The 24,775-nt window shown below is 40.8% G+C and overlaps 1 protein-coding gene across 1 annotated transcript in view; it reads left to right on the top strand.

Moving 5' to 3' along the window:
- Positions 1 to 24,775, top strand: part of CSMD1 (CUB and Sushi multiple domains 1) — a 2,539,710-nt gene that overhangs the window by 1,969,113 nt on the left and 545,822 nt on the right. Inside the window, exon 29 of the mRNA XM_077487775.1 lies at positions 24,278 to 24,465. Within this exon, the coding sequence (XP_077343901.1) occupies positions 24,278 to 24,465 (188 nt within the window). The remainder of the gene's footprint in view (positions 1 to 24,277; positions 24,466 to 24,775) is intronic.

Raw genomic sequence — 24,775 nt, 5'->3', positions numbered from 1 at the left:
CCTCTCTACTACTGGATAACCTACAATAGAACAGCGGACTTGCCCCCCCTCCCCTTCCCCTCCTCCCTCTCCCCCTTCCCCTCCTTCACAGCTTTCCTTTTGAATTGTAGCATACCCTGTTCTCTTCCCGAGGTTAGTTTAGTGCCATATTATTATCAGATACATCCAGTCACAGCTTCCTCATGTTCCTCTGTTTTGACAGGGAGAGGGGTACTCTCCATTTTTGGTTTAAGATATTGTGCTGATACACCAATGTGTGACCTACTTTGATATTTTGTCTGACTTGTACATTATACGTAAAACCCTTTGTACTTGCTGGTTATATCATTCTGTAATGCACTCTTTTTCAATAAAATTTTGTTAAAAAAAAAACAAAAAAAAAACTTCTGGCCCTTCAAATGGAACCAAACACTCTCTATATTTTGGCTATCTATAAAAATATATACCTTTTTATAGCTCACAGGCTTTGCTAAAACATGGAGCTCTGCTTCTTGAGCTGGGGAAAAAGGATCCAATGACTCTGAATACAGAGTATCCTTCTGGGTGATAAACTGCATACTCAGTATGAGTATTGCCATCCTCAGTATAAAACCGGGATCAAATCTACAACATTTTTTAAATATTATGGCAGCTGTATTCCAATTAACAACCTCATCTTAATCTTTTTTTCTCTCAAGAAAGGTTTATTGTATAAATGTAAAATTATAAAATTGTTATCTTAATCTAAACTAATCCTGTTTTACAAATTTCCCAAATAACCTGGATTTCATTTCCAACCAAAGGCTGTTTAAACCAGTTACAATATATCTATATTATTAATAAAATTGTTAAACTCCTATCAGAAATTAATAATCAAGTGATTATCTCAATATCACATCCTAATCCTAATTCTAATTAGACATGTGCAGAGTAAAATATTTCGTTTCGGAATTTCGTTTTCGTCCGAAAAATTAATTTATTTAGTTACTCTCGAAATTCGTTTTTATTTATTTAGTTTTTCATTCAAAAATTGTATTCATCCAAAAATCCACATGAATTACGGTCGGCTTATGGTGTCTGTCGAATGTATAAAGAAGATTCGACGGAGCTAGTATAGCATACTTCGTGTGAACTTTAGAACCCTATTAAAGTCTATGGGACTCCAACGTTCAAAATCTAAAGTGCTAATTTTAAAGGCTAATATGCAAGTTACTGTCCTAAAAAGTGTTTGGGGACCTGGGTCCTGCCCCAGGGGACATGTATCAATGCAAAAAAAAAGTTTTAAAACGGCTGTTTTTTTGGGAGCAGTGATTTTAATAATGATTAAAGTGAAACAATAAAAGTGTAATATTCCTTAAAATTTCGTAGCTGGGGGGTGTCTATAGTATGCCTGTGAAGGGGTGCATGTTTCCCGTGCTTAGAACTGTCCCTGCACAAAGTGTCATTTATGCAGGAAAAAAAGTCCTTTAAAATCACTCGCAGCTATTATGAATTGTCGGCTCTGTAATACAGAGAACACTCAATGATAAAATAAATAAATAAATAAATAAAAAAGCATGGGGGTCCCCCAAATTCAATTACCAGGCTATTCATGTCTGGTATGGATATTAAGGGGAACCCTGCGTCAAATTTAAAAAAAATTTGACGTGGGGTTCCCCCTAAATTTTTTTTGTCTTATTTAACTATTTTTTACACTTTCTTTGTGAAATGGTAGGGGTACTTTTGTACCCCTTATCATTTCAAATGAGGGGGGTGGGATCTGGGGATCCCCTTGTTAAAGGGGGCTTCCAGATTCTGATAAGCCCCCCGCCCGCAGACCCCCACAACCACCGGCCAGGGTTGTGGGGATGAGGCCCTTCTACACATCAACATGGAGACAAGGTGCTTTGAGGGGTCACAGACCCCCAAAGCATCCTCCCAATGTTGAGGGCATGTGGCCTGGTATGGTTCAGGAGGGAGGGGGGCCGCTCTCTCGTCCCCCCCTCTTTTCCTGCGGCCTGCCAGGTTGCGTGCTCGGATAAAGGGTCTGGTATGGATTTTTAGGGGGAACCTCACGTCAATTTTTTTTTCATTTGACGCGGGGTTCCCCTTTATATCCATACCAGACCTGAAGGGCCTGGTAATTGAATTTGGGGGACCCCACGCTTTTTTAAAAAAATGTATTTATTTATTTTATCAATGACTTTCAATGAGTGTTCTCTGTATTACGGAGCCGACAATTCATAATAGCTGCGAGTGATTTTAAAGGACTTTTTTTCCTGCATAAATGACACTTTGTGCAGGGAGAGTTCTAAGCACCAGAAACATGCGCCCCTTCACAGGCATACTATAGATATCCCCCAGCTACAAAATTTAAAGGAATATTACACTTTTATTGTTTCACTTTAATCATTATTAAAATCACTGCTCCCGAAAAAACGTCAGTTTTTAAAACTTTTTTTTGCATTGATACATGTCCCCTGGGGCAGGACTTAGGTCCCCAAACACTTTTTAGGACAGTAACTTGCAGAAGCTTTTCTCTCTGTCAAATCTTTTTTTTCTGTCGAATATATTCTCTATATAATCTTGGACTAATAGAGGTAATGTTAGGCACATTCGACCACAGGTTCTATAGACACAGATTGTTATTGTCAGAGTCACGTCGAATCTCCTATTCTATATCGAACTGTTGTAACAAGGAAAATGAAAATAAAGCATTTATTTATGTCGGATCTTTCATTTTTCGGATTCTGTGCTTTCGTTATCGTTTGTCAAAACGTAAACGAAAAAACCTGAATTTCGGATGAAAATGCATTCGGACGAAAACGAATGCACATGCCTAATTCTAATATATATCCACAGATATATACATTTTCCACTATCAAAGGATATTCAATTTGTGTAATACATGGTTAAATGTAACTTTCATTTTACCATGTTGGGAAAACAGATTAACTACTTAAGGACTGCCTCACGCTGATGTACGTCAGCAGAATGGCACGGTTAGGTACAGGTACGTTGCCCTTTAAGAGCCCAGCCGTGGGTTGTGCGTGCGCCGCCAGCGACGCATTAGCAACCCGATTCTGAGCTCCTTGACCGTGGCCGCGGGATCCGTGGACCTGATCGCCACTGGTGTCCCATGTTTGGGTCACAGAGCTGAAGAACGAGGAGAGGTAAGTGTAAACAAACCTCTCCTCGTGCTTCCTAGTGTGGCTGTCACTGATCGTCTGTTCCTTGTTATAGGGAAAGACAATCAGTGACATCACATGCCAAGCCATGCCCCCCAACAGTAAAAACACACACACACACTCACACTTAACTCCTACACTGCCCCCTAGTGGTTAACCCCTTCACTGCCAGTGCCATTTTTACAGTAATCAGTGCATTGTTTATCGCACTGATCACTGTATTAATGCCAATGATCACAAAAATGTGTTAAAATTGTCCGACGTGTCCACCATAATGTTGCAGTCACAATAAAAATCGATGATCGCTGCCATTACTAGTAAAAAAAAAAATTATTAATAAAAATGCCATAAAACTATCCCCTATTTTGTAGACGCTATAACTTTTGCGCAAACCAATCAATAAATGCTTATTGTGATTTTTTTTTTTACCAAAAATATGTAGAAGAATACGTATCGGCCTAAACTGAGGAAAAAAATGTTTTTTTATATATATTTTTTGGTGATATTTATTATAGCAAAAAGTAAAAAATATTTTTGTCTATAGCGCAAAAAATAAAACCCGCAGAGGGGATCAAATACCATCAAAAGAAAGCTCTATTTGTGGGGAAAAAAGGACGTCAATTTTGTTTGGGAGCTATGTCGCATGACCGCGCAATTGGTCCTTTCGTTGGAAAATGGTCCGGGGCTTAAGTGGTTAAGAAATAATTGTGATCACATTGTTTATCATTAGATTAATTAACCCGGCACATTTTGTTATAAATGTTTTGAAATTGGCATGGTGTCCTTCCAGTTTATCACTGATCTCTCATCCCAGCTACATTCTTTAATGAGAGTGCAAAGGAGGGGGTCACATCTACATACATGATACACACAAGAGATAGAACTAAAGGTTCCAGCATTCACACACATACACAAGTATCTCTCTAAAATCACTTACATTTTTCCCATGCATATCATTCTTTCACTTTCTTTTACAGTGGTTGTAAACCCTTACAAACCACTTTGACCTACAGGTAAGCCTAGATTAAGGCTTACCTGTAGGTCCAAGCAATATCTCCTAAACCTATATGGTTTAGGAGATATTTGCCCGAAAATGGGCACCGCTGTCTACGGCGCATGCACCGTAGACAGCGGCGCGCTGGCGCACTGAGCGCGGCATTCTCAGCGACGGAGCTGCCGCGCGTGTCGGCTCCCGTGCACATGCGCGGGAGTGACGTCATTGCGGCTTCGCCGAATGACAGCGGCGGAGCTGCGAGACCCCACCAGCAAGATGGATGCGGCGGACTACAGGGGACAGCGGCGACTTCGCTGGCTCCTGTGTCAGGTAAGTGACACATAATGGGCTACTATGCGATGCATAGTAGTCCATTATGCTTTGCCTTTGCAGGGAATGAAAGAGGAAGTAAACTCATCAAGGTTTACTTCCTCTTTAACTCTCTTTAATAACTCTCTTTAATATTACCCTGCCTAAATTATGCTTAATTTATTTTGTTCAGATATCCTTTGCATCCCATGTATTGTAAGCCCATACTTCAAATACTCTAGCTAGATTCTATGATCAGATGGGCAGCCATAGTGCTCATCCCATCTTCCCTCTCTGACAACATATAAAGTATTCTGTTTTAGCTCTCATTTCTCTGTTTTGACTTTACTTGTTGTAGCGCCTGACCCCAAATTCATCCCACGACTTATCAAAATGTCTCTTTCTGTCCAGTGTTAATTGTCAACCTTAATCTATCCTGTTCACATAGATAGCTTTTTCTCTAGCTGTTTACTCTGCATGATTTTTAGTCCCTGTGGACTTTGGTGGTAACCTAGTTACCCATTGTGGATCCCTGTCCACTTTAACCATTAATCTAGGGGCTCAGTATAGGCAGAACTGCACCTTCGGTTCATATATTTTATAGTGCTCCTCTTGCGCTGGACATTTTTGAGGGTTTCTTACCCTTCATTCCCTTACTTAATTTAATGACTGGCCATCAGTGTCACACATGTGTGTATATTAATGTGTACCATTCTGTTTTCCACAAGTCCTTAAAGTGGTTGTAACCCTTATACTGTATATACCTGTCAAGTGACTAGCCTCAGGTGATACATCAAGATTAAACAAATCCTCCTACTGTCACAATCAGGGGTCAGGCTCGGAGACCAGTAGCTATAGCAGTAGGGATACTGCCATAAGCCAGCAGGATAGGTATACAAGCAGGTCAAGCCGGGGTCCAGTAGTGGATTTAGCAGGTAAGGATCGAACAGAAGCATAGTCAGTAAACAAGTTAAGGGTCAGTAACAAGTGGTTGCAGGTTAGAATCAGGTGTAAGTGTAGTCGAGGAACAAGCAAAAAGTTAATAACGAGCGGTAGCAAAAATATGGACAGCAACAGGAAAGACCAGATATTGGCTGGAGAGAGCACACTAATCTGGCAAACAGGAAGCACAGAGACATGGATTAAATAAGGAAGTTCATGTAAGGAGCAAAGAGTTCAAGGTTCAGAAGACACCTACACAAATTGTACCTATTTATATGCAGCCAGTTTTTCTTTACAGCTGTTCAAAGTGCAACTTGACTGAGCTTTGAGAAAGCAGATGGTGGGAATCTGAAGTTACATTCTGCAAATCTCAGTGAGAAAAGCTGATTAAAGGGAAGGGAAAGGGAAATCCCGCCGGCTCATGCTGAACTGGCCACATTTCAGTACATGTATACCCTACTTAAGTTTCACAAATTCTTAAGATGAAATACTTATATATTGGGAAATAAAAAAATGTTTGGGACTTTTTATAAGAAATACAAAATAGGATTTGCTACAAGTTGGAAAATACTTAACATTTAAACTTTAATGATTCAATGTAAAAAATAAATTGTCCTACTTGTCAAATCTGGACTATTACTTATCAGTAACCGATGCAGAGGACCGAAGAAAATAATTGGTTAATATCTGAAACATAATAAAGCATATATAAAAGTAAGCTCTTTTCTATGCAAGGGGCTACAATTACATTAAATGGGTATATTTTAGCAAATTAACTGCTGCTAGGTAATGAGGAGGGAGACCAGTGAACATATATTCTCTTGTCTCCCCTTCCTACTAAAAACTCAGAAGTGAAGTAAAATGGCAGTTCTGGGTCCGGCTGTCTTTTTCCTCAGCTTCTGTGGACCAAGAAGAAGCTAATGAAATGTGATCTGAAAAATTCAATTTTAAGGATTGATATGTCAGGTTTCTCTTTCCTCAGCACAATGTAATCATTTATACTTTACCAAAAACTGGATAATATATTGCATTTGTGTACCCTGAAGTTTACTGTGTACCGGTGTATTTTTTACCAAAATGTTGCACTTCATTAGGGATGAGTTTCGAATTCGAGTCAAAATAATGTTTGACTCGTTCAGCGAACAGGGAACAATTTAGAGTGTTGGTGGCAAATTCGAAAAGCCACGGAACACCCTGTACAAGTCTAAGGGAGAAATCTAAAGTGCTAATTTTAAAGGCTAATATGCAAGTTACTGTCCTAAAAAGTGTTTGGGGACCTGGGTTCTGCCTCAAGGGACATGTATCAATGCAAAAAAAAGTTTTAAAAACTGCAATTTTTTCGGGAGCAGTGATTTTAATAATGATTAAAGTGAAACAATAAAAGTGTAATATTCCTTTACATTTCGTACCTGGGGGGTGTCTATAGTATGCCTGTGAAGGGGCACATGTTTCCCGTGCTTAGAACTGTCCCTGCACAAAGTGTCATTTCTGCAGGAAAAAAAGTCATTTAAAATCACTCGTGGCTATAATGAATTAATGAAAGTCATTGATAAAAAAAAAAGCGTGGAGTTCCCCCAAATTCAATTACCAGGCCCTTCAGGTCTGGTATGGATATTAAGGGGAACCCCGCTTCACATTAAAAAAAAATTGATGTGGGGTTCCCCCTAAAAATCCATACCAGACCCTTTATCCGAGCATGAGAGAGTGCCCCCTCCTAAACCGTACCAGGCCACATGCCCTCAACATTGGGAGGATGCTTTGGCATCCCCCCAAAGCACCATGCCCCCATGTTGATGGGGACAAGGGCCTCATCCCCACAACCCTGGCTGGTGTTTGTGGGGGTCTGCGGGCAGGGGGCTTATCAGAATCTGGAAGCCCCCTTTAACCAGGGGACCCCCGTATCCCACCCCCCTGTTTGAAATGGTAAGGGGATACAAAAGTACAGAAACCTGCATTGCATTAGAGGGGGCGGGGTCACCCATATGTCATTGGGGAAGCCAGGCTTCCCCCTTGTGTCAGAGGGGGCAATATAAGAATATAAGATACTAATATAAGAAAAGTCAGGCCGGCGGTATTCTACAGTGTCTCTGACAGTGGAGGCAGAGGCAGGATGGATGGACTGCGCTGCACTGGACTGGAGGGAGAGATCACCCATCGCTGGATCAGATCAGCCATCGCTGGACCCCGGAGAGATGATCACCCATCACTGGATAGCAAGAGTGGATTACCACCGCTGGAATCTTTTTTTATTTTTAATAAAGGACTTTTTCAAAAGTGTTTGTCTTATTTAACTATTTTTTACACTTTTTGTGAAATGGTAAGGGTACTTTTGTACCCCGTTACCATTTCAAACAGATGGGGCGGGATCTGGGGGTCCCTTTGTTAAAGCTGGCTTCCAGATTCTGATAAGCCCCCCGCCCTAGACCCCCACAACCACCGGACAGGGTTGTGGGAATGAGGCCCTTGTCCCCATCAACATGGGGACATGGTGCTTTGGGGGACCCCAAAGCATCCTCCCAATGTTGAGGGCATGTGGCCTGGTACAGTTCAGGAGGGGGATGCTCTTTTGTCCCCCCCTCTTTTCCTGCGGCCTGCCAGGTTGCGTGCTCGGATAAAGGGTCTGGTATGGATTTTTAGGGGGAACCCCACATCATTTTTTTTTAAATTTGATGCAGGGTTCCCCTTAATATATATACCAGACCTGAAGGGCCTGGTAATTGAATTTGGGGGAACCCCACGCTTTATTTTTTTTTTATCAATGACTTTTAATGCGTGTTCTCTGTATTACGGGAGCTGACAATTCATTATATCTGCGAGTGATTTTAAATGACTTTTTTTCCTGCAGAAATGACACTTTGTGCAGGGACAGTTCTAAGCACGGGAAACATGTGCCCCTTCACAGGCATACTATAGACACCCCCCAGGTACGAAATTTAAAGGAATATTACACTTTTATTGTTTCTCTTTAATCATTATTAAAATCACTGCTCCCGAAAAAATGACAATTTTTAAAACTTTTTTTTCAATTGATACATGTCCCCTGGGGCAGGACCCAGGTCCTCAATCACTTTTTAGGACAGTAACTTGCATATTAGCCTTTAAAAATTATCACTTTCGATTTTGAACGTTTGAGTCCCATAGACTTTAATGGGGTTCTAAAGTTCACACAAAGTTTAGGTCTGTTCGCAGGTTCTGGTGCAAACTAAACTGGGGGGTGTTCGGCTCATCCTTACACTTCATAAACCATTGCGCTGATATCATGTTTTATAAAAATTGGCACTGCTACCATTTTATTCTTCAGGGTGTCTGATTTCAGAAAATATGTAATAATAAAAAGTAATCTTTAGGCCTAAAATTATTTTTAAACATAAGTGCAAAAACAGCTCTGGCAGGGAAAGGGATAATGTAGGAACTGTAGGCAATGGTTTCTTAAAGTAGATATAAACCCCTCACTAAATATATTTTTGGTAGCAAAATGCTGTGTATCTTGGGGAATGTAGGAGTGTGGATAAGAAAAATATTTTTTATTGCAAGAGTTTTACCTTTTGCAGTGCAAAAAGTATAAAAAAGGAAAGTAAATACAAACAAGAAAAAAAAAAACATCTAAACACTCACAAGAGTGTTTCTTTCTTCATTTAGGGAAATAGACTATGTCTGTTTGACACACAGTTGACACTTAAAGGCACCGTACAGAATAAAGTAAATACTACTGGTGGCATTTATAAGTACCTTCTATGGGAATTATATGGAACAACAGTGTTGAAGACACAGTTAAATGACAGGAAAATAAATCATGTCTAACACAAATAGATGTTTGTGTGGTTACACCAGTTATATTATACAGTATATATGATGCATGTGTAGCACTGACCCCCGAAGGAGCTGCTGAGTTGTTTGAGCCTGTACTCTGCTAGTGAACCCCCACTGACTTGGCTCAGTCCCATTGACACAGCTGTGGTGCAATGTTGGTGTGGAACTAATAGTGAAGGATAACCCCACAATATGCAATATAATAACAGTATACCTTTGTTATTACCTGGCTATCCAATGGCTATCCAATGGCTCCACCTGCTACTGAAAAAGGGACAACACTCCACACCAAAGAACTTAACCAGAATTTGTCTTGGATGACCTCTTAGAATGCTGCTCCAGAATGCTGGGGCTCAGAGTAACTACGCCTTACTCTGGGCACCTTCCCACTTCTAGCACACTCTGGTGAATAAAGAATTGCAAATGATAAATGTGATACAACACAACTACAAGGGAGCTCCCCCTACTTTAACATGATGCAAGGCCTTGCAATAACAGATGCAGTCTCTTTAGTCTTCAGTCTTCTGCTAGCTATTTGTGTTTGTAACAATTGTAATCCAACAGTAATCCACGTTGGTGTAATTGCTTTGGAATAACACAGTGCTAATAGTGTTGTGATGAATAGGCTTGAAGCCTGTTTAAACTCAGTCTTTACTTTGGTTCTCCTTCGTGGGACTACAGGTCCCAGCAACACAGTGTCAAAGTCTAGGTGTGTAACAAAGTGCATTAGGAAACTGTGGGCAACAGCCCTCTCACCAAACTGGGTCCAAGAAATAAGACAGCTCCACTCCGCCGGTCTCAGTCCATTTGCTGCAGCCACACTGTCATGTTGTTTCGCTTCACAAGGTCACCAGAAGCTCTCCGTTACCTCCGTTAGGGTGCCTCTGGATCCTTCCCCATCTGACCACACTGCTATCCCAGCACACTGTGGTGTGAAGTCCTCCTCTGGCTTCAGATTGCTGCTCCGCACCAAGCAGGCCACACTGCTGTTGGACACATGGGTAGATCACCTGGCATTCTGGGTAGATAGGTCATAGCAGAATGTAAACGGAACAGTCACTCCCTGTTATCTTTCTAGTGCTATAGAAAAATAAATCATTCAAGTCCATTTCCTGTTTTTGGTCACAAGATGGCAGCAAATAATGAAGAATAACACTGTCCATAGACTTACATTGCATTAACATTAACATTGCACATTAACATTGCAGTAGTAGACAAAAATGCCAGCACTACACATGAAATAATAGTTAAAGGGACTCCTCATGTTTGTAGGACAGGCAATTGTCCATGGACCTAGAGCTTTTAAAGGATTATTTATTGTAATAATCATTGCAAGATTACAGAAGAAGGTGCCAGATCTGGAGAGGACAACTAATTGTTCTTTAATTTAAATTCTAATAATACTAATATAATACAATAACTATGAATCTTAGATAGTATTATTTTATTGAAAGGGTATTTGATGCTTGGAAAAGACTTCCAGGTTTGTTTAGATTTTATTTTTACCTTTTTCACTGATCAGAATGAAATTAACATAAGAATTTCATGGCTGCAAAGTCGGTTGGCTAGAGGAACATTACCTTTGTGCAATTAAGAAATTATTATATTTATAGACTAGAATAAAAGTTTTGTGAGTCTTGTTGGGATTTTGCTTTCATGGAAAGTAGATGGCTCATAGCTTTGTCGAAATAGCTTTGTTGGGAGAAGAATCATTTATTTTCAGCGTTGGTTAAGAGCAGAGAACTATCCAACTGCTAAGCGTTATTCCACATACTTAGATTATCAGAATTAGGATTAGCAAGATACTGTTCATCCTTCCTGCATTAGTGATATCTCCCACTAGAGTTAAATTTTATGGTGGGAATCTTCTTAATTATTAGACCCCATATATACCCTTTCAACAAATACCATAAATCTGCAGGTTGAATTAATATTTCTTTCTAGGAAGTCGGACATATTCTGGGAAATGTCATCTGGTTCCAGGAGCAATTCTAGCCAAAGGGGATTAACACACCAAGCTGTAGTCTGAAAGATCTGCGGGGGCATATTGGAAGGATGCAGGAATTGGCAGAAGCATTTTGTTGACCAAGGCCAAATTAATATATGAAAGTGATGAGTGGATATTGAGTAATAGTATTATTGTTTACTATAAGGATGCTGATCCCTCCACAAGTCTCCCGTTTTTCAGAGATATAAGAATCCTGATGGGTTTGAGAAATGAAGTGTAGGCTTGAGAACTTGCTTGTATAAAAATATAATTGTAGTCTCCCTTGGCACCATGAAATTAGACCAAGATACAAAAATGTGTGCCTACATGTTTTATTACTTCAAAGAAGGCAGATAAAGAGATATATGTATTAGCAAAATTGCAATGAAAATAAGACAGAACATGACTCAAGAATACTGCATATACATAGGCGTGCACAGCCTATAGCATTAGGGCGTGCACCCAAAGCTCAAAAACACGCGTGTGTGTGTGTGTGTGTGTGTGTGTGTGTGTGTGTGCGTGTGTGCGTGTGTCTATATATATATATATATATATATATATATATACACTGAGCAAAATTATAAATGCAACACTTTTGTGTTTGCCCCTATTTATCATGAGCTGAACTTAAAGATCTATGACTATGTATACAAAAGGCCTATTTCTCTCAAATATTGTTCACAAATCTGACTAAATCTGTGATAGTGAGCACTTTTCCTTTGCCAAGATAATCCATCCACCTCACAGGTGTGGCATATCAAGATGCTGATTAGACAGCATGATTATTGCACAGGTGGGCTGGCCACAATAAAAGGCCACTATAAAATGTGCAGTTTTATCACACAGCACAATGCCATAGATGTTGCAAGTTTTGAGGGGGCATGCAATTGACATACTGGCTGCAGGAATGTCCACCAGAGCTGTTGCCCTTGAATTGAATGTTCATTTCTCTACCATAAGCCATCTCCAAAGGTGTTTCAGAGAATTTGACAGTACATCCAACTGGCCTCACAACCGCAGACCACGTGTAACCACACCAGCTCAGGACCTTTACATACAGCATCTTCACCTACATCGTATGAGACTAGCCACCTGGACAGCTGTTGTAACAATTGGTTTGCATAACCAAAGAATTTCTGCACAAACTGTCAGAAACTGTCTAAGCCCTTGTACACACGGTCGGACATTCCGACCACAAAATCCGTTCCCTGTGGCACTTTGTCCGATTGGAATTCTCTACAAATGATCAGACAAAGTCCGATCGGATCATGTTGTTGGAAAATTTTATATCCAGCTCTCAAACTTTGTTGGTCGGATATTCTGACGGAAACAGTCCGATGGGGCCCACACACGGTCGGATTATCCGACAACACGGTCCGATCGGACATTTTCCGTCGGAATATCCGACCGTGTGTACAAGGGCTAAGGGAATCTCATCTGCATGCTCGTCGTCCTCATCGGGGTCTTGACCTGACTGCAGTTCATTTGCAGTGTTCTCTTCACGGACGAATCCCATTTTTCACTGTACAGGGCAGATGGCATCCTGTGGGTGAGCAGTTTACTGATGTCAACGTTGTGGATTAAGTGGCCCATGGTGGTGGTGGGGTTATGGTATGGGCAGGCGTATGCTATGGAAAACAAACACAGGTGCATTTTATTGATGGCGTTTTTAATGTACAGAGATACGGTGACGAGATCCTGAGGCCCATTGTTGTGCCATTCAGCCACAACTATCACCTCATGTTGCAGCATGATGATGCACAGCCCCATTGTGCAAGGATCTGTACACAATTCTTGGAAGCTGAAAACATACCAGTTCTTTCATGGCCAACATACTCACTGGACACTGAGCACATTTGGGATGCTCTGGATCGGCATATATAATAGAGTGTTCCAGTTCCTGCCAAAATCCAGCAACTTTGTACAGCCATTAACGAGGAATGGACCAACATCCCACAGGCCACAATCAATAATCTGATCAACTCTATGCGAAGGAGATGTGCTGCACTGCGTGAGGCAAATGTTAGTCACCCCTATCTGCACATTTTAGAGTGGCCTTTTATTGTGGCCAGCCTAAGGCACACCTGTGCAATAATCATGCTGTCTAATCAGCATCTTCATATGCCATACCTGTGAGGTGGATGGATTATCTTGGCAAAGCAGAAGTGCTCACTAACACAGATTTAGACAGATTTGTGAACAGTTTTTTAGAGAAATAGCCTTTTTTTCTACATAGAAAAAAACTTAGCCCTTGTAAACACGGTCAGACATTCTGACCACAAAATCCGTCTGATTTTTTCTGACGGATTTTGTCCGAAACTGGTGTTGCATACACACGGTCGGACAAAGTTGTTGGAAAATCCGATCGTTCGGAATGTGATGACGTTCGTTCGCTATGACGGGACTATGTTCAGGCTAGTAGCCAATATAAATTTGTGATTTGATCTGAGCATGTGTGGCACTTTATCCAATCGGAATTCTCTACAAGCGGTCGGACAAAGTCAGATCGGATCATGTTGGAAAATGTTATATCCAGCTCTTAAACTTTGAAATTTCCGACCGTGTGTAAAAGAGCTTAGAACTTTAAATCTTTAAGTTCATCTCTCTCTCTCTCTCTCTCTCTCTCTCTCTCTCTCTCTCTCTCTCTCTCTCTCTCTCTCTCTCTCTCTCTCTCTCTCTATATATATATATATATATATATATATATAAAATAATAAACGTGTCTTGAAAAAGTATTTATACCCCTTTGCTGCTATGCTTTGTAGGACCACCTTTCGCTGCAATTACAGCGGAAAGTCTTTTTGGGTATGTCTCTACAAGCTTTGCACGTCTAGAAAGTACCATTTTTGCCCATTCTTCTTTGCAAAATAGCTCAAGCTCTGTCATTTTGGATGGAGAGCATCAGTGAAGAGCAATTTTTAAGTCTTGCCACAGATTCTCAACTGGACTTAGGTCTGGACTTTGACTGGGCCATTCTAACACATGAATATGCTTTCATCAAAAACATTCCACAGAACTCACTGTTCAAGTCGTCAGGTAGTGACATTCTAACTACATCTTTGGGTAAATGCCTTAGATGCTGGGCTACGAGGAGCAGATGGGGAGGGCAGTTGGTGGCCTTTCCACCCCTTCCCCTAATAACTGTTTACCTTTCACGTATCCCCTCCCCCCCCCCAGCTTCCCTTTCTGTTTCACTCATCCCCCATTCCTCTCCTCATTCCTGCTCTCTTCCCCCCCCCTTCTTTTTTCTTTTATTTTATACTATTTCTATCCCTTTTATTTTCTCTCTTTCCGCTTTTACATTAACCAATAAGGATTAGGGGCATGGGCTGGGGGGAGGACTTTGGGGTCGGCTCCCTTAGTGCATGCCACCTTCCAAAATAAACAAATGGAAGATATATTCTACTTGTGAGCAGAGACCCATCCTGGGGGAGCAGTAGATAATTGGGTAGGAAGAACTGTGATCATACACCAACCTCAGGATGGGGAAAAAATAATTTTTTTTTGAAGACGCCACATAAACGTAACTCCTGGAGGATGTTCTCGACTGTATAGTTCTGGTAGCTTATGAATCCGCATGTTAAAGTGTACTGTTTTGTTTTGTAATGGCGTGTCTGTATTGTTTTGCATTTTCATAAATAAAAGAAAATTCTTTATGGAAAAAAAAACATTCCATAGTAGCTCTACATGTATGTTTAGGGTCATTATCCTGCTAGAATTTGAACGGTCCCAGGTCTCTTGCAGACTCTAATGCCGCATACACATAATCGGATTTCCCAATGGAAAATGTTAGTTGGGAGCTTTTTGTTGGAAATTCATGGAGTAGAGATCAGCGTCATTAGTTGCTAGGCAGAATGGAGAAATGGTGTTTACACAGCATTTCCTCCATTCGGCCGCTCCGTGAGACAATCGCGACCGGACTCACGCTGGTCGGGATCGCGACCGGACTCACGGGGTCCCGACCAGCGCGGGAGCGCGCCGCCGGCGGCGCACTCCCGATGGCACGGCGGCATTGAATATTGGACGTACCTGTACGCCAATATGCCTGCCCGTGCCATTCTGTCGACGTACATCGTCGTGCGCTGGTCAGGAAGTGGTTAATGTCTAAACCACTGGCAACAAAAGTAAGTACACCTCTAAGTGAAAATGTCCAGATTGGGCCCAAAGCATCAATATTTTGTGTGGTCACCATTAGTTTCCAGCACTGTCTTAGCCCTCTTGGTCATGGAGTTCACCAGAGGTTCACAGGTTGCCACTGGAGTTCTCTTCCACTCCCCCAAGATGCCATCATGGAACTGGTGGATGTTAGAGACCTTGCGCTCCTCCACAGGACGCGCCACAGATGCTCAATAGGGTTTAAGTCTGGAGACATGCTTGGCCAGTCCGTCACCTTTACCCTCAGCTTCTTTAGCCCGACAGTGGTCATCTTGGAGGTGTGTTTGGGGTAGTTATCATGTTGGAATACTGCCCTGTGGCCCAGTCTCTGAAGGGAGGGGATCATGCTCAGCTTCAGTATGTCACAGTAAACTTCTGGTTGTCTACCAAGAAAAAACAATCCCTATTAAGACCCCAAAGTATGACATTAAATATCTTATGCAGCGGGGATACCAATGACTCCTAAACTTGGCAAGAGGAAAGTACTACCCATCATTCTCATGATTGGGCTTATGCTGCTAAAATTTAAAAACACGTCACAATTGTGGAGAGATCTACTTAAAGTGGTTCTAAAAGAAGAAAGTTTTTTTTTTTTACCTCATTGCATTCTATGGTGTCTTATTAACACACAGAGCAGGGCACGAGATTGAGCATGCATGAGTGCCCCCATAGCAAGCGGCTTACTATGGAGGCATTCAGTGGGGAGGGAGAAGGAGCCAGGAGTGCTTGCAGGGAACCCAAGAAGAGGAGGATCAGGGCTGCCCTGTGCCTAACCCTTGCCTGGAGCAGGTAAGCATAATATGTTTGTTATTTTAATAATAAAAAAGAAGCTTTACAATTATTTTGAAGGGAATTTGATAATTGTAATGATATGACAAGATATAGATTTAATAGGAATGTATGTTTTCTACATTTTGTAATGAAGTCACCCAATGAAGGAAAAACTTTATATAACCTTTTGGAGTATAACGACTGAGGCCATAACAAAACTTGGAGCAAGAGTCATCCATTCCATTAAATGAAGGATAGGACATACCACTGCAATAAGGTGAAAACAATTTATTTTACTTGAGTGTAATAGTAGCAGACTGAAATTAATCTGAAAAATTTCTTCCTTCACAAATAGCATAGAATTCAAATCTCAGAACTGATCTGCAGAGGGATATGCAAAGCCTGGGATGATGAGGGTGGCCTCTTGCAAATGTTCAAGCACCCTTGGAATTTGAGACAGGGTTTGCTGGGTTGTTGAAAGGACACACGTGTCAGGTGCAGACACTGGAAACCAAAACTTGGGAGCGCTGGTGCCAGATGAGCAGGGGTACAGGTCAGCAAGGAGGTAGAAAGTTGATGTCAGTAACAGAGATAGGCAGTGAATATAAACAGACAAGGGTAATTCAAAAGCAGATCAGGTACAAGCAGGGTCAATAACAAGTATCAGGATTAGGAACACAGGAGCAAGTCTGAGGACCATTCAGCAATGATCTTGTGCAGAGCTCAGGTTCAACCCCTTCCCACCTGGCCTATAGCGGAATGATGGCCGGGCGGTGGTTCTGTCATCCTGACTGGATGTCATATGACGTCTTTCAGGAGAACATGCTGGCGCGAGCATGGCAATTGGTGGTGCTGTGTGTCACTCTGATGGAGGCTCCTTACCACGTTATCAGCTGTGACCAATCACAGTATGAACCAGGAAGTGTCGGTAAATGGCTTTCCTCGGTTTGCACTGACATGGAGAGCCAATCGGCAGGTCTCCCTGTCAGAGGGGGATCTGCGCTGATAATCAGCACATTGATTATCAGTGCAGTTGACATAAGAGGTGCCCATCAGCTGCCAATCAGTGCCCCATCATTAAGGCCTGTCAGTGCCCATCAAAATGACAATAAGGTCCCATAAATATACCAATCAGTGCCCATAAATGTGCAAATCAGTGCCCCATCAGTAATGCCTTTCACAGCCCTTCAGATGCCAATCACTAATTTCTGTCAGTAGCTCCTCATCAGTGCTGCCTATCCAGTCCCATCTATCAGTGCCCATCAGTGCCACCTATCAGTGCCACCTATTAGGGCCCTTCAGTAGTTCAATAGTGCCCATTAGTGCCACCTATCAGTGCCGATCAGTGCCGCTTATCAGTTATGCTTATTAGTGTAGCCTATCTGTGTCTATCAGTGCTGCATATCAGTGCCACCTATCAGTGTCCATCAATTGTACTTATCAGTGCCGCCTCATCAGTGCCGTTAGTGCAGCCTCATTGGTGTTTAGCAAAAAACGTAATCAAATGGTGATAAAATACCACCAAAAGAAAGCTCTATTAGTGGAAATAAAATCTAGTTTGGGTACAGTGTTGCATGACTGCGTAATTGTCATTTAACCACTTGACCACTGGGCACTTAAACACCCTTAATAACCAGACCAATTTTCAGCTTTCGGTGCGCTCACATTTTGAATGACAATTACTCAGTCATGCAACACTGTACACATATGAAATTTTTGTCCTTTTTTTCACACAAATAGAGCTTTATTTTGGTGGTATTTAATCACCGCTGGGTTTTTTATTTTTTGTGCTATAAAAGAAAAAAGACCGGAAATTCTGTAAAAAAATGAAATTTTCTTTGTTTCTGTTATAAAATTTAGCAGATTAGTAATTTAGTAAATTAGTAATTCTTCATACATTTTGGCCAAAATTTATACCACTACATATCTTTGGTAAAAATAAGTACAAATTGGTGGATATTATTTGGAATTTGTGAACGTTATAGAGTCCACAAGCTATGGTGCCAATATCTGAAAATTGATCACACCTGAAGTACTGACGGCCTATTTCAATTCTTGAGACCCTAACATGCCATAAAAGTTCAAATACCCCCCAAATGACCCCTTTTTGGAAAGATGACATTCCAAGGTATTTAGTAAGAGGCATGATGAGTTTTTTAAAGTTGTAATTTTTTCCAACAATTCTTTGCAAAATCAAGATTTTTTTTTACTTTTCACAAAATTGTCATATTATCAGTTTATTTCTCACACACAGCATATGCAAACCACAAATTACACCCCAAAACACATTCTGGTATTACTTCCGAGTATGTGTGATACTTTTACACAGAGTGGCCACACACAGAGGCCCAACATGCAGGGAGCGCCATCAGGTATTCTGGAGCACCCAGGACAATTCTGACATTTCTCTCCTACATGTAAAAATCATAATTTGTTGCTAGAAAATGACATAAAACCCCAAAACATTATATATGTGTTTTTAGCAAACACCCTGGATTATACAATGGTGGTCGTTGCAACTTTTTATCTCGCACGGTATTTGCGCAGCAATTTTTCGAACGCTTTTAAAAAAAAAACTGTTTTGTGCTTAAAAAAACAAAACAATAACTTAGCCCAATTTTTACATAATGTGAAAGATGAAGTTATGCCGAGTAAATAGATACCTAACATGTCACTCTTCAAAATTTCACACGCTCGTGGAATGGCGCCAAACGTCACTACTTAAAAATCCCCATAGGCGATGCTTTAAATTTTTTTACTGGTTACATGTTTTGAGTTACAGAGGAGGTCTAGGGCCAAATTTATTGCTCTTGCTCTAACGCTCACAGCGATACCTCACATGTGTGGTTTGAACACCGTTTTCATATGTGGGCGGGACTTACATATGTGTTCACTTCTGCATGTGAGCACATGGGGACAGGGGTGCTTAAAATTTTTTTTTTTTTTATTGTTCATTTTACTTTACTTATTTTAGTTTGACATTTTTTTCCCCAAAAATAAATTTTTTGATCACTTTTATTCCTATTACAAGGAATGTAAACATCCCTTGTAATAGGAATATGGCATGACAGGTCCTCTTTATAGTGAGATATGGGGTCAATAAGACCCCACATCTCACCTCTAGGCTGGGAAGCATGAAATAAAAAACAAAAAAAAAGATTCTGGCTTTGATCGTATTGGCGAGTCGGTAGAAGCACCGGTGGGGGGGGGGAGTCTATGGCAGGGTATCACCAAGTATGGCTGGGTATTGCAGGGTATCTCCGAGTATGGCAGGGTATCTCTGAGTATGGCTGGGTATCTCCGGGTATGGCAATTTATGGCAGAGTATTGTCAGGGTATTGCAGAGTATTGTCAGGGTATTGCAGAGTATTGGCTGGTATTGTACTGCAGAGTATTGGCGGGTACTGCAGAGTATTGGCAGGTACTGCAGAGTATTGGCGAGTATTGCAGAGTATTGGCAGAGTATTGGCGGGTACTGCAGAGTATTGGCGAGTATTGGCGAGTATTGGCAGAGTATTGGCGGGTATTGGCAGAGTATTGGCGGGTATTGGTAAAGTATTGGCGAGAATTGGCAGCGTATTGGCTGGTATTGCAGTGTATTAGCTGATATTGCAGAGTATTCGTGGGTATTGCAGAGTATTGGTGGGTATTGCAGAGTATTAGCTGGTATTGCAGAGTATTGGCGGGTATTGCAGAGTATTGGCAGGGAATTGAGGGGTTACATTTCGGTGAACAGCAATGTGGGCACTGCAGATGCAGCCCACAGCGCTGCTGACACCAATCTCTTTCCCCTCCGCTGTACCGATCGGTACAGAGAGGGGAGGGAGGAACCGGCGTCATAACATGACGCCGGTTTGTTTACAAGTGATCACTCCGTCACATCCGGTCACAGGACCCGGCAGTCACCGATGCTCTCGAGTGCGTCATATGACGTCCTCCCAGAGTTAAGAAACCGCTCTGTAGCTGTCATTCGGCTATGGGGCGGTTTGTTATGTGGTTAAAGTGCGACAGCACTGAAAGTTAAAAAATTGTCCTCGGCAGGAAAGGGGGAAAGTGCCCAGTATTGAAATGGTTAAATAGCCCACTTGATGACAGTGGACATGCCTGCATGTCCACATGCTTGTGTACATATGCATGCACAACAATGCACATGTAGGTAGGCTTCCATGCTCCTAAACATGCGCACATGTATGTGCGAATGCATTAGTTTGATGGCTGATATGATGCTTTTTTTCACAGAAATCCAGCATGTTTGTGTCAGATTTAGCAAGGGAGAGGGAAATGGATGTAAGTGAACCATGTACACCATGAGGTGCACCTGAGCAGACATATAAACCCTATGTTTCAGACACTTTACTCTAAGTTGTGTGCACCGTGTTACTCCTACATGAACTCAGCTGTCCCCCTGTGCCTTCAGATTCCACAATGTTCAGTGATCACTGTATATTTGTGTAACTCCTGCATTTCCAGTTGCTCCAACACTCCTATTTTGCCAATGATCTTTGTGTCTCTAGTGATCCCAGCATCTACACTTACCTCTGGGCTCCTATGTCTACAGTGACCCTAGCATCTACAGGCATCACGGTACTACTCTGACTTTGGGGACTCATGTATCCCCACTGACTCCAGTGTGCCTAGTGACTTCAGAGTATTCTGCATTACCCAGTAATTCCGAGCATTCTGCGTTATCCGCTGACCCTACAGTACTCTGTGACTTCTAATGACTTCTGTGCACCCTGAGCACCTCTGTGATAGAAGCCACCATGCAGCCACAAGGTCAATCCAGTATCTTCTTAACTGTCTCTTTCTCAGTGGTTAAAGACCCCTGTTCTTGACATGGGTAAGCTTCATTAAAGATGAATTCTAGCCTCAATTCTTCCTGTGATCTTTGCATCTGCTTTTCGTGCTTGGTGGAAATTTGTGTTACTTTTTAATGTTCCTTTTATTGAAGAGCATTGCAGTCGGTACACTTCATTTTGTGTGACACCCAGCCTCCTTTAATACCCAGGATTTTATATGATAGCAATAATAATACTATAAAAGACCTCCTTTTAGCATCTTTGGGTGGTCAAAATGCATATGGCATAGCTCACTAAGCTATGTGAAAATATACTTCTTTAGCAATTCAACCCCATGGCCATACATGGCTTTTCAATACAGTATTGTGCGTCACAAGCTTGGAAACATTAAATCAGCAGCAAGATGAGTTATAATGTTGGCATCTATGGTATGGTTAAAGGATTACTTTAGGTTTTACACATTGCACGTTATTATGTTTTTTACTTAAAAATCCAAAATGCAGAAATAAGTAAAGATGAAATTAAAACATACAATAGATTCAATTTCATGTTCTGTATACCTGTTCTGTCATCAGCCACTGGGAGCAATAATAGGGAAGCTTGCAGAATAGTTTTCATTTTATTAGAATTAAGAGCAATATTCATATATTCCAGAGCCAACAGACCTGTTGTGTCTCTGCCTTTATTAACATTTAATGCTTATCTGCACCTTTATTGAGATACTATCTAATTGCATGCTTCACTACGTTATTCATATTAAAAAAAATAATGATAATACAAGCTTATGTTTGCTTCAGCATTTTTTTCTGACTTTTTTTAATCAGAGATGTTTCATTTGCATCAATAATTTCTTGGCAAAATATGTCACTTACACTCTATTGCGCATTTATTTTTACAGTTGAAAATATTGGTGACAAAACATTCAGAAACCAGTTACAGAAATTAAAATGCTTTTCAGGGCTCCTTTCAACAGTTTAAACATGTTCCAAATCCAGTTACTATCTGATGCACAAGACTCAAAGTAACAAAAAAACTTCCTTTATCTTCCCTGACTTAGTCAAATTGTAATGCAAATTGTTGACGCTATATAAATTCTTTATAATAATCATAAAAAATATTACAGATTTTTTTTTAACAATAGGAAAATCTGTATTAACATGTCACTTTTTACAAACAATTTATTAAAATATATCTAAAGCCATATTTCAGTAGAGCAGGGAATGGTAAAAAAAAAATTAAATTTTTTGTCCCATTATGGAGCCTTTTTTTCATTTCCTATTCTGTAGATAAAACAATATGTGGGAGAAAAACCTCCAAAATTAGACAGTTGTAAATGGAGCAAGTGTCCACATTGGACATTCTTCCTTTATTTTTGTTCTGGTGACAACTCAACCTTGTGGACTTTCACCCACTTTCAGTCCTGGTGACAGTGTTCATTAGGACAAATAAAGGCATGGCACTTCAGTAAACATTTCAACTTGGACTTTATATAAGTGCTGGCTTTCTCTGCATTTTGACCATGGTCAGATTTTTTAAGTACACCCTCTCCCCCTTGCTGAAAAGGATTAAAAAAATATAAGAAATAAAATAAAAAACAAAAACAAAACTATAGGGAGAAAAATTTTACTTACCTCTCCTCTAGCTTACATGGCGCAGGGGAAACATCATCCTCCTGCCAATGAGCTCTCAGTGAAGAGCCAGCATTATAAAATTCACCAGAAGACTCTGAAACATACTACTGGGCACATCCTCTCAGCAAGATTTGATGTCCCCTTCACCTAGCCACAGTAAGTGGAAGCTAGAGCAAAGGTGAGTATACTAACTTCCCCCCATGGGTTTAATTTTGTAATATTATGCAATTTCTTTTCTGCAAGGGAACACTTATGCCGCGTACACACGATCGGACTTTCCGGCAGACTTGGTCCAGAGGACCGGAATCCGTCGGACAATTCGATCGTGTGTGGGCTCCAGCGGACTTTTTTTTCCCAAAAGTCCAATGGACCTAGAAATAGAACATGTTTCAAATCTATCCGATGGACTCAAGTCCGACTGACTAAGAATCGGGAAAACCGTTCGTCTGTGAAGAGTCTGATGGACCAAATACGATGTAAGGGCAGCTATTGGCTACTGGCTATTGAACTTCCTTGTTTAGTCCCGTTTAAGTCATCACGTTCAAAACGAATGGACTTTCGAATGGACTTAGTCCGGTCGTGTGTGTGGCCAAGTCTGTTTCATTCAGATAGTCCATCGGACCTCCGCCGAAAGTTCGTCGGGAAAACTGTCGAACCTAGTCCGTCGAAAAGTCTGGTCGTGTGTACGCGGCAATACAAAGCATTTAAAGTAATTGTAAAGGCAGAAGGTTTTTTTTTATCCTAATGCATTCTATAATCTTCAGTGTGCAGCAGTCCCCCTCAGCCCCTCTAATATTTACCTGAGCCCTATCTAGATCCAGAAATGTTGCAGGAGTGTCTCGGCTGCCCAAGACTCCCCTCTTCATTGGCAGAGACATAAGCATTGTGCCATTGGCTCCTGCTGCTCTCAATCAAAGTCGTTCATCCAATGGGGAGAGAAAGGGGGTGGATGGGCCTTGGCATCGTATCTGAGAGGACACAGTTTGCTGTACACAGAGCAGGTAAGTATAACATGTTTGTTATTTTTAACTAAAAAAAACAAGACTTTAGTATCGCTTTGAGGTCCAATCTTGCTTTAACTCATAGTACTGTAAGTAGTTAGAAAGTCTCTTCCACTTATGTGACCAGCAAAAACTAAAATATGAGTGCTGTGTAGCTTGTGGCACTTTGTACATTAAAACTGACCCATGGCATGGCCTTATCTGTTAAATTAATGGAAAATTTATACTTTTTGAGTTAAGAATATACATTATTATTATTACAGACTATTTGCAACACCAAAACACTCACATAATGTTCTGGAATGCTCTGTGCTAGCTTACCTAAAATAACAGTAATTGGAAGAGGGGGGAGGCGGCTCAGAATTAGGTGTCTAGTGAGTCCATGGTTACTTCGCGCAGTGCTTCGGCCCACATGGGCTGTGGTAGCCGGAATGATGATGAACGTGACCTTACAAGAACTCATGTTAATTTAAGATGTACTGTATGTAAGCTATGTCTGCCTCCCCCTCTATCTCTGTATCGAACTTACTGGGCACTTTCCCTTCCTTCCCCCCATGTATCCCAACTGTATGTCTTATGTTATATGTGCGCCCAGGTTGGGCATTGTTTAAATAAATAAAGTCTATATTTGAAAAAAAAAAAATAACAGTAATTGAACAGGTAGATTTTTTTTCTCAGCTAACAAGCTCATAGTTCATAAAAAATCATGTTATTTTTTTTTCTGTTTTTCAGTTTTAACATGGAACCTAGCTATGATTTCCTACATATATATGAAGGTGATAGCTCCAACAGCCCTATCATTGGAAGTTTTCAAGGCTCTCATGCACCAGAAAGATTAGAAAGCAGTGGAGACAGTCTGTTTCTAGCATTCCGTAGTGATGCATCTGTCGGAATGTCTGGATTTGCCATTGAATATAAAGGTAGTGTCCTGGCAATGATTTCTCTGTTGTGTCAATCCCTAATGCATTATAATCTGTATCCTTTATTGTTTGCAGGCTAGGTACTATCTTGCTATCCTAATCAGTCACCATGCAATTATTCTTATTTAAAAATTATAAATGATATCGTAATATACTGTATATATAAAGTAAAAATATTTTTTTCTAAAAATACCTACACGTAAATACAGATTATTATACTAGATACCTCTGTGTCAGGTTTTTTTCTGTTGTGGCTTACTCGCTGTATTTTTTTAAATTACAGTGTAAGCTCACAATTATGAATAATTGC

Source organism: Lithobates pipiens, unplaced genomic scaffold (genome assembly GCF_037356315.1).
Source record: "Lithobates pipiens isolate NorthernLeopardFrog02 unplaced genomic scaffold, aLitPip1_a1.2 Scaffold_18, whole genome shotgun sequence".
Taxonomy (NCBI): domain Eukaryota; kingdom Metazoa; phylum Chordata; class Amphibia; order Anura; family Ranidae; genus Lithobates; species Lithobates pipiens.
The sequence above is the reverse complement of the archived record's forward strand: the minus strand, read 5'-3'. Positions and strand labels throughout refer to the sequence as shown.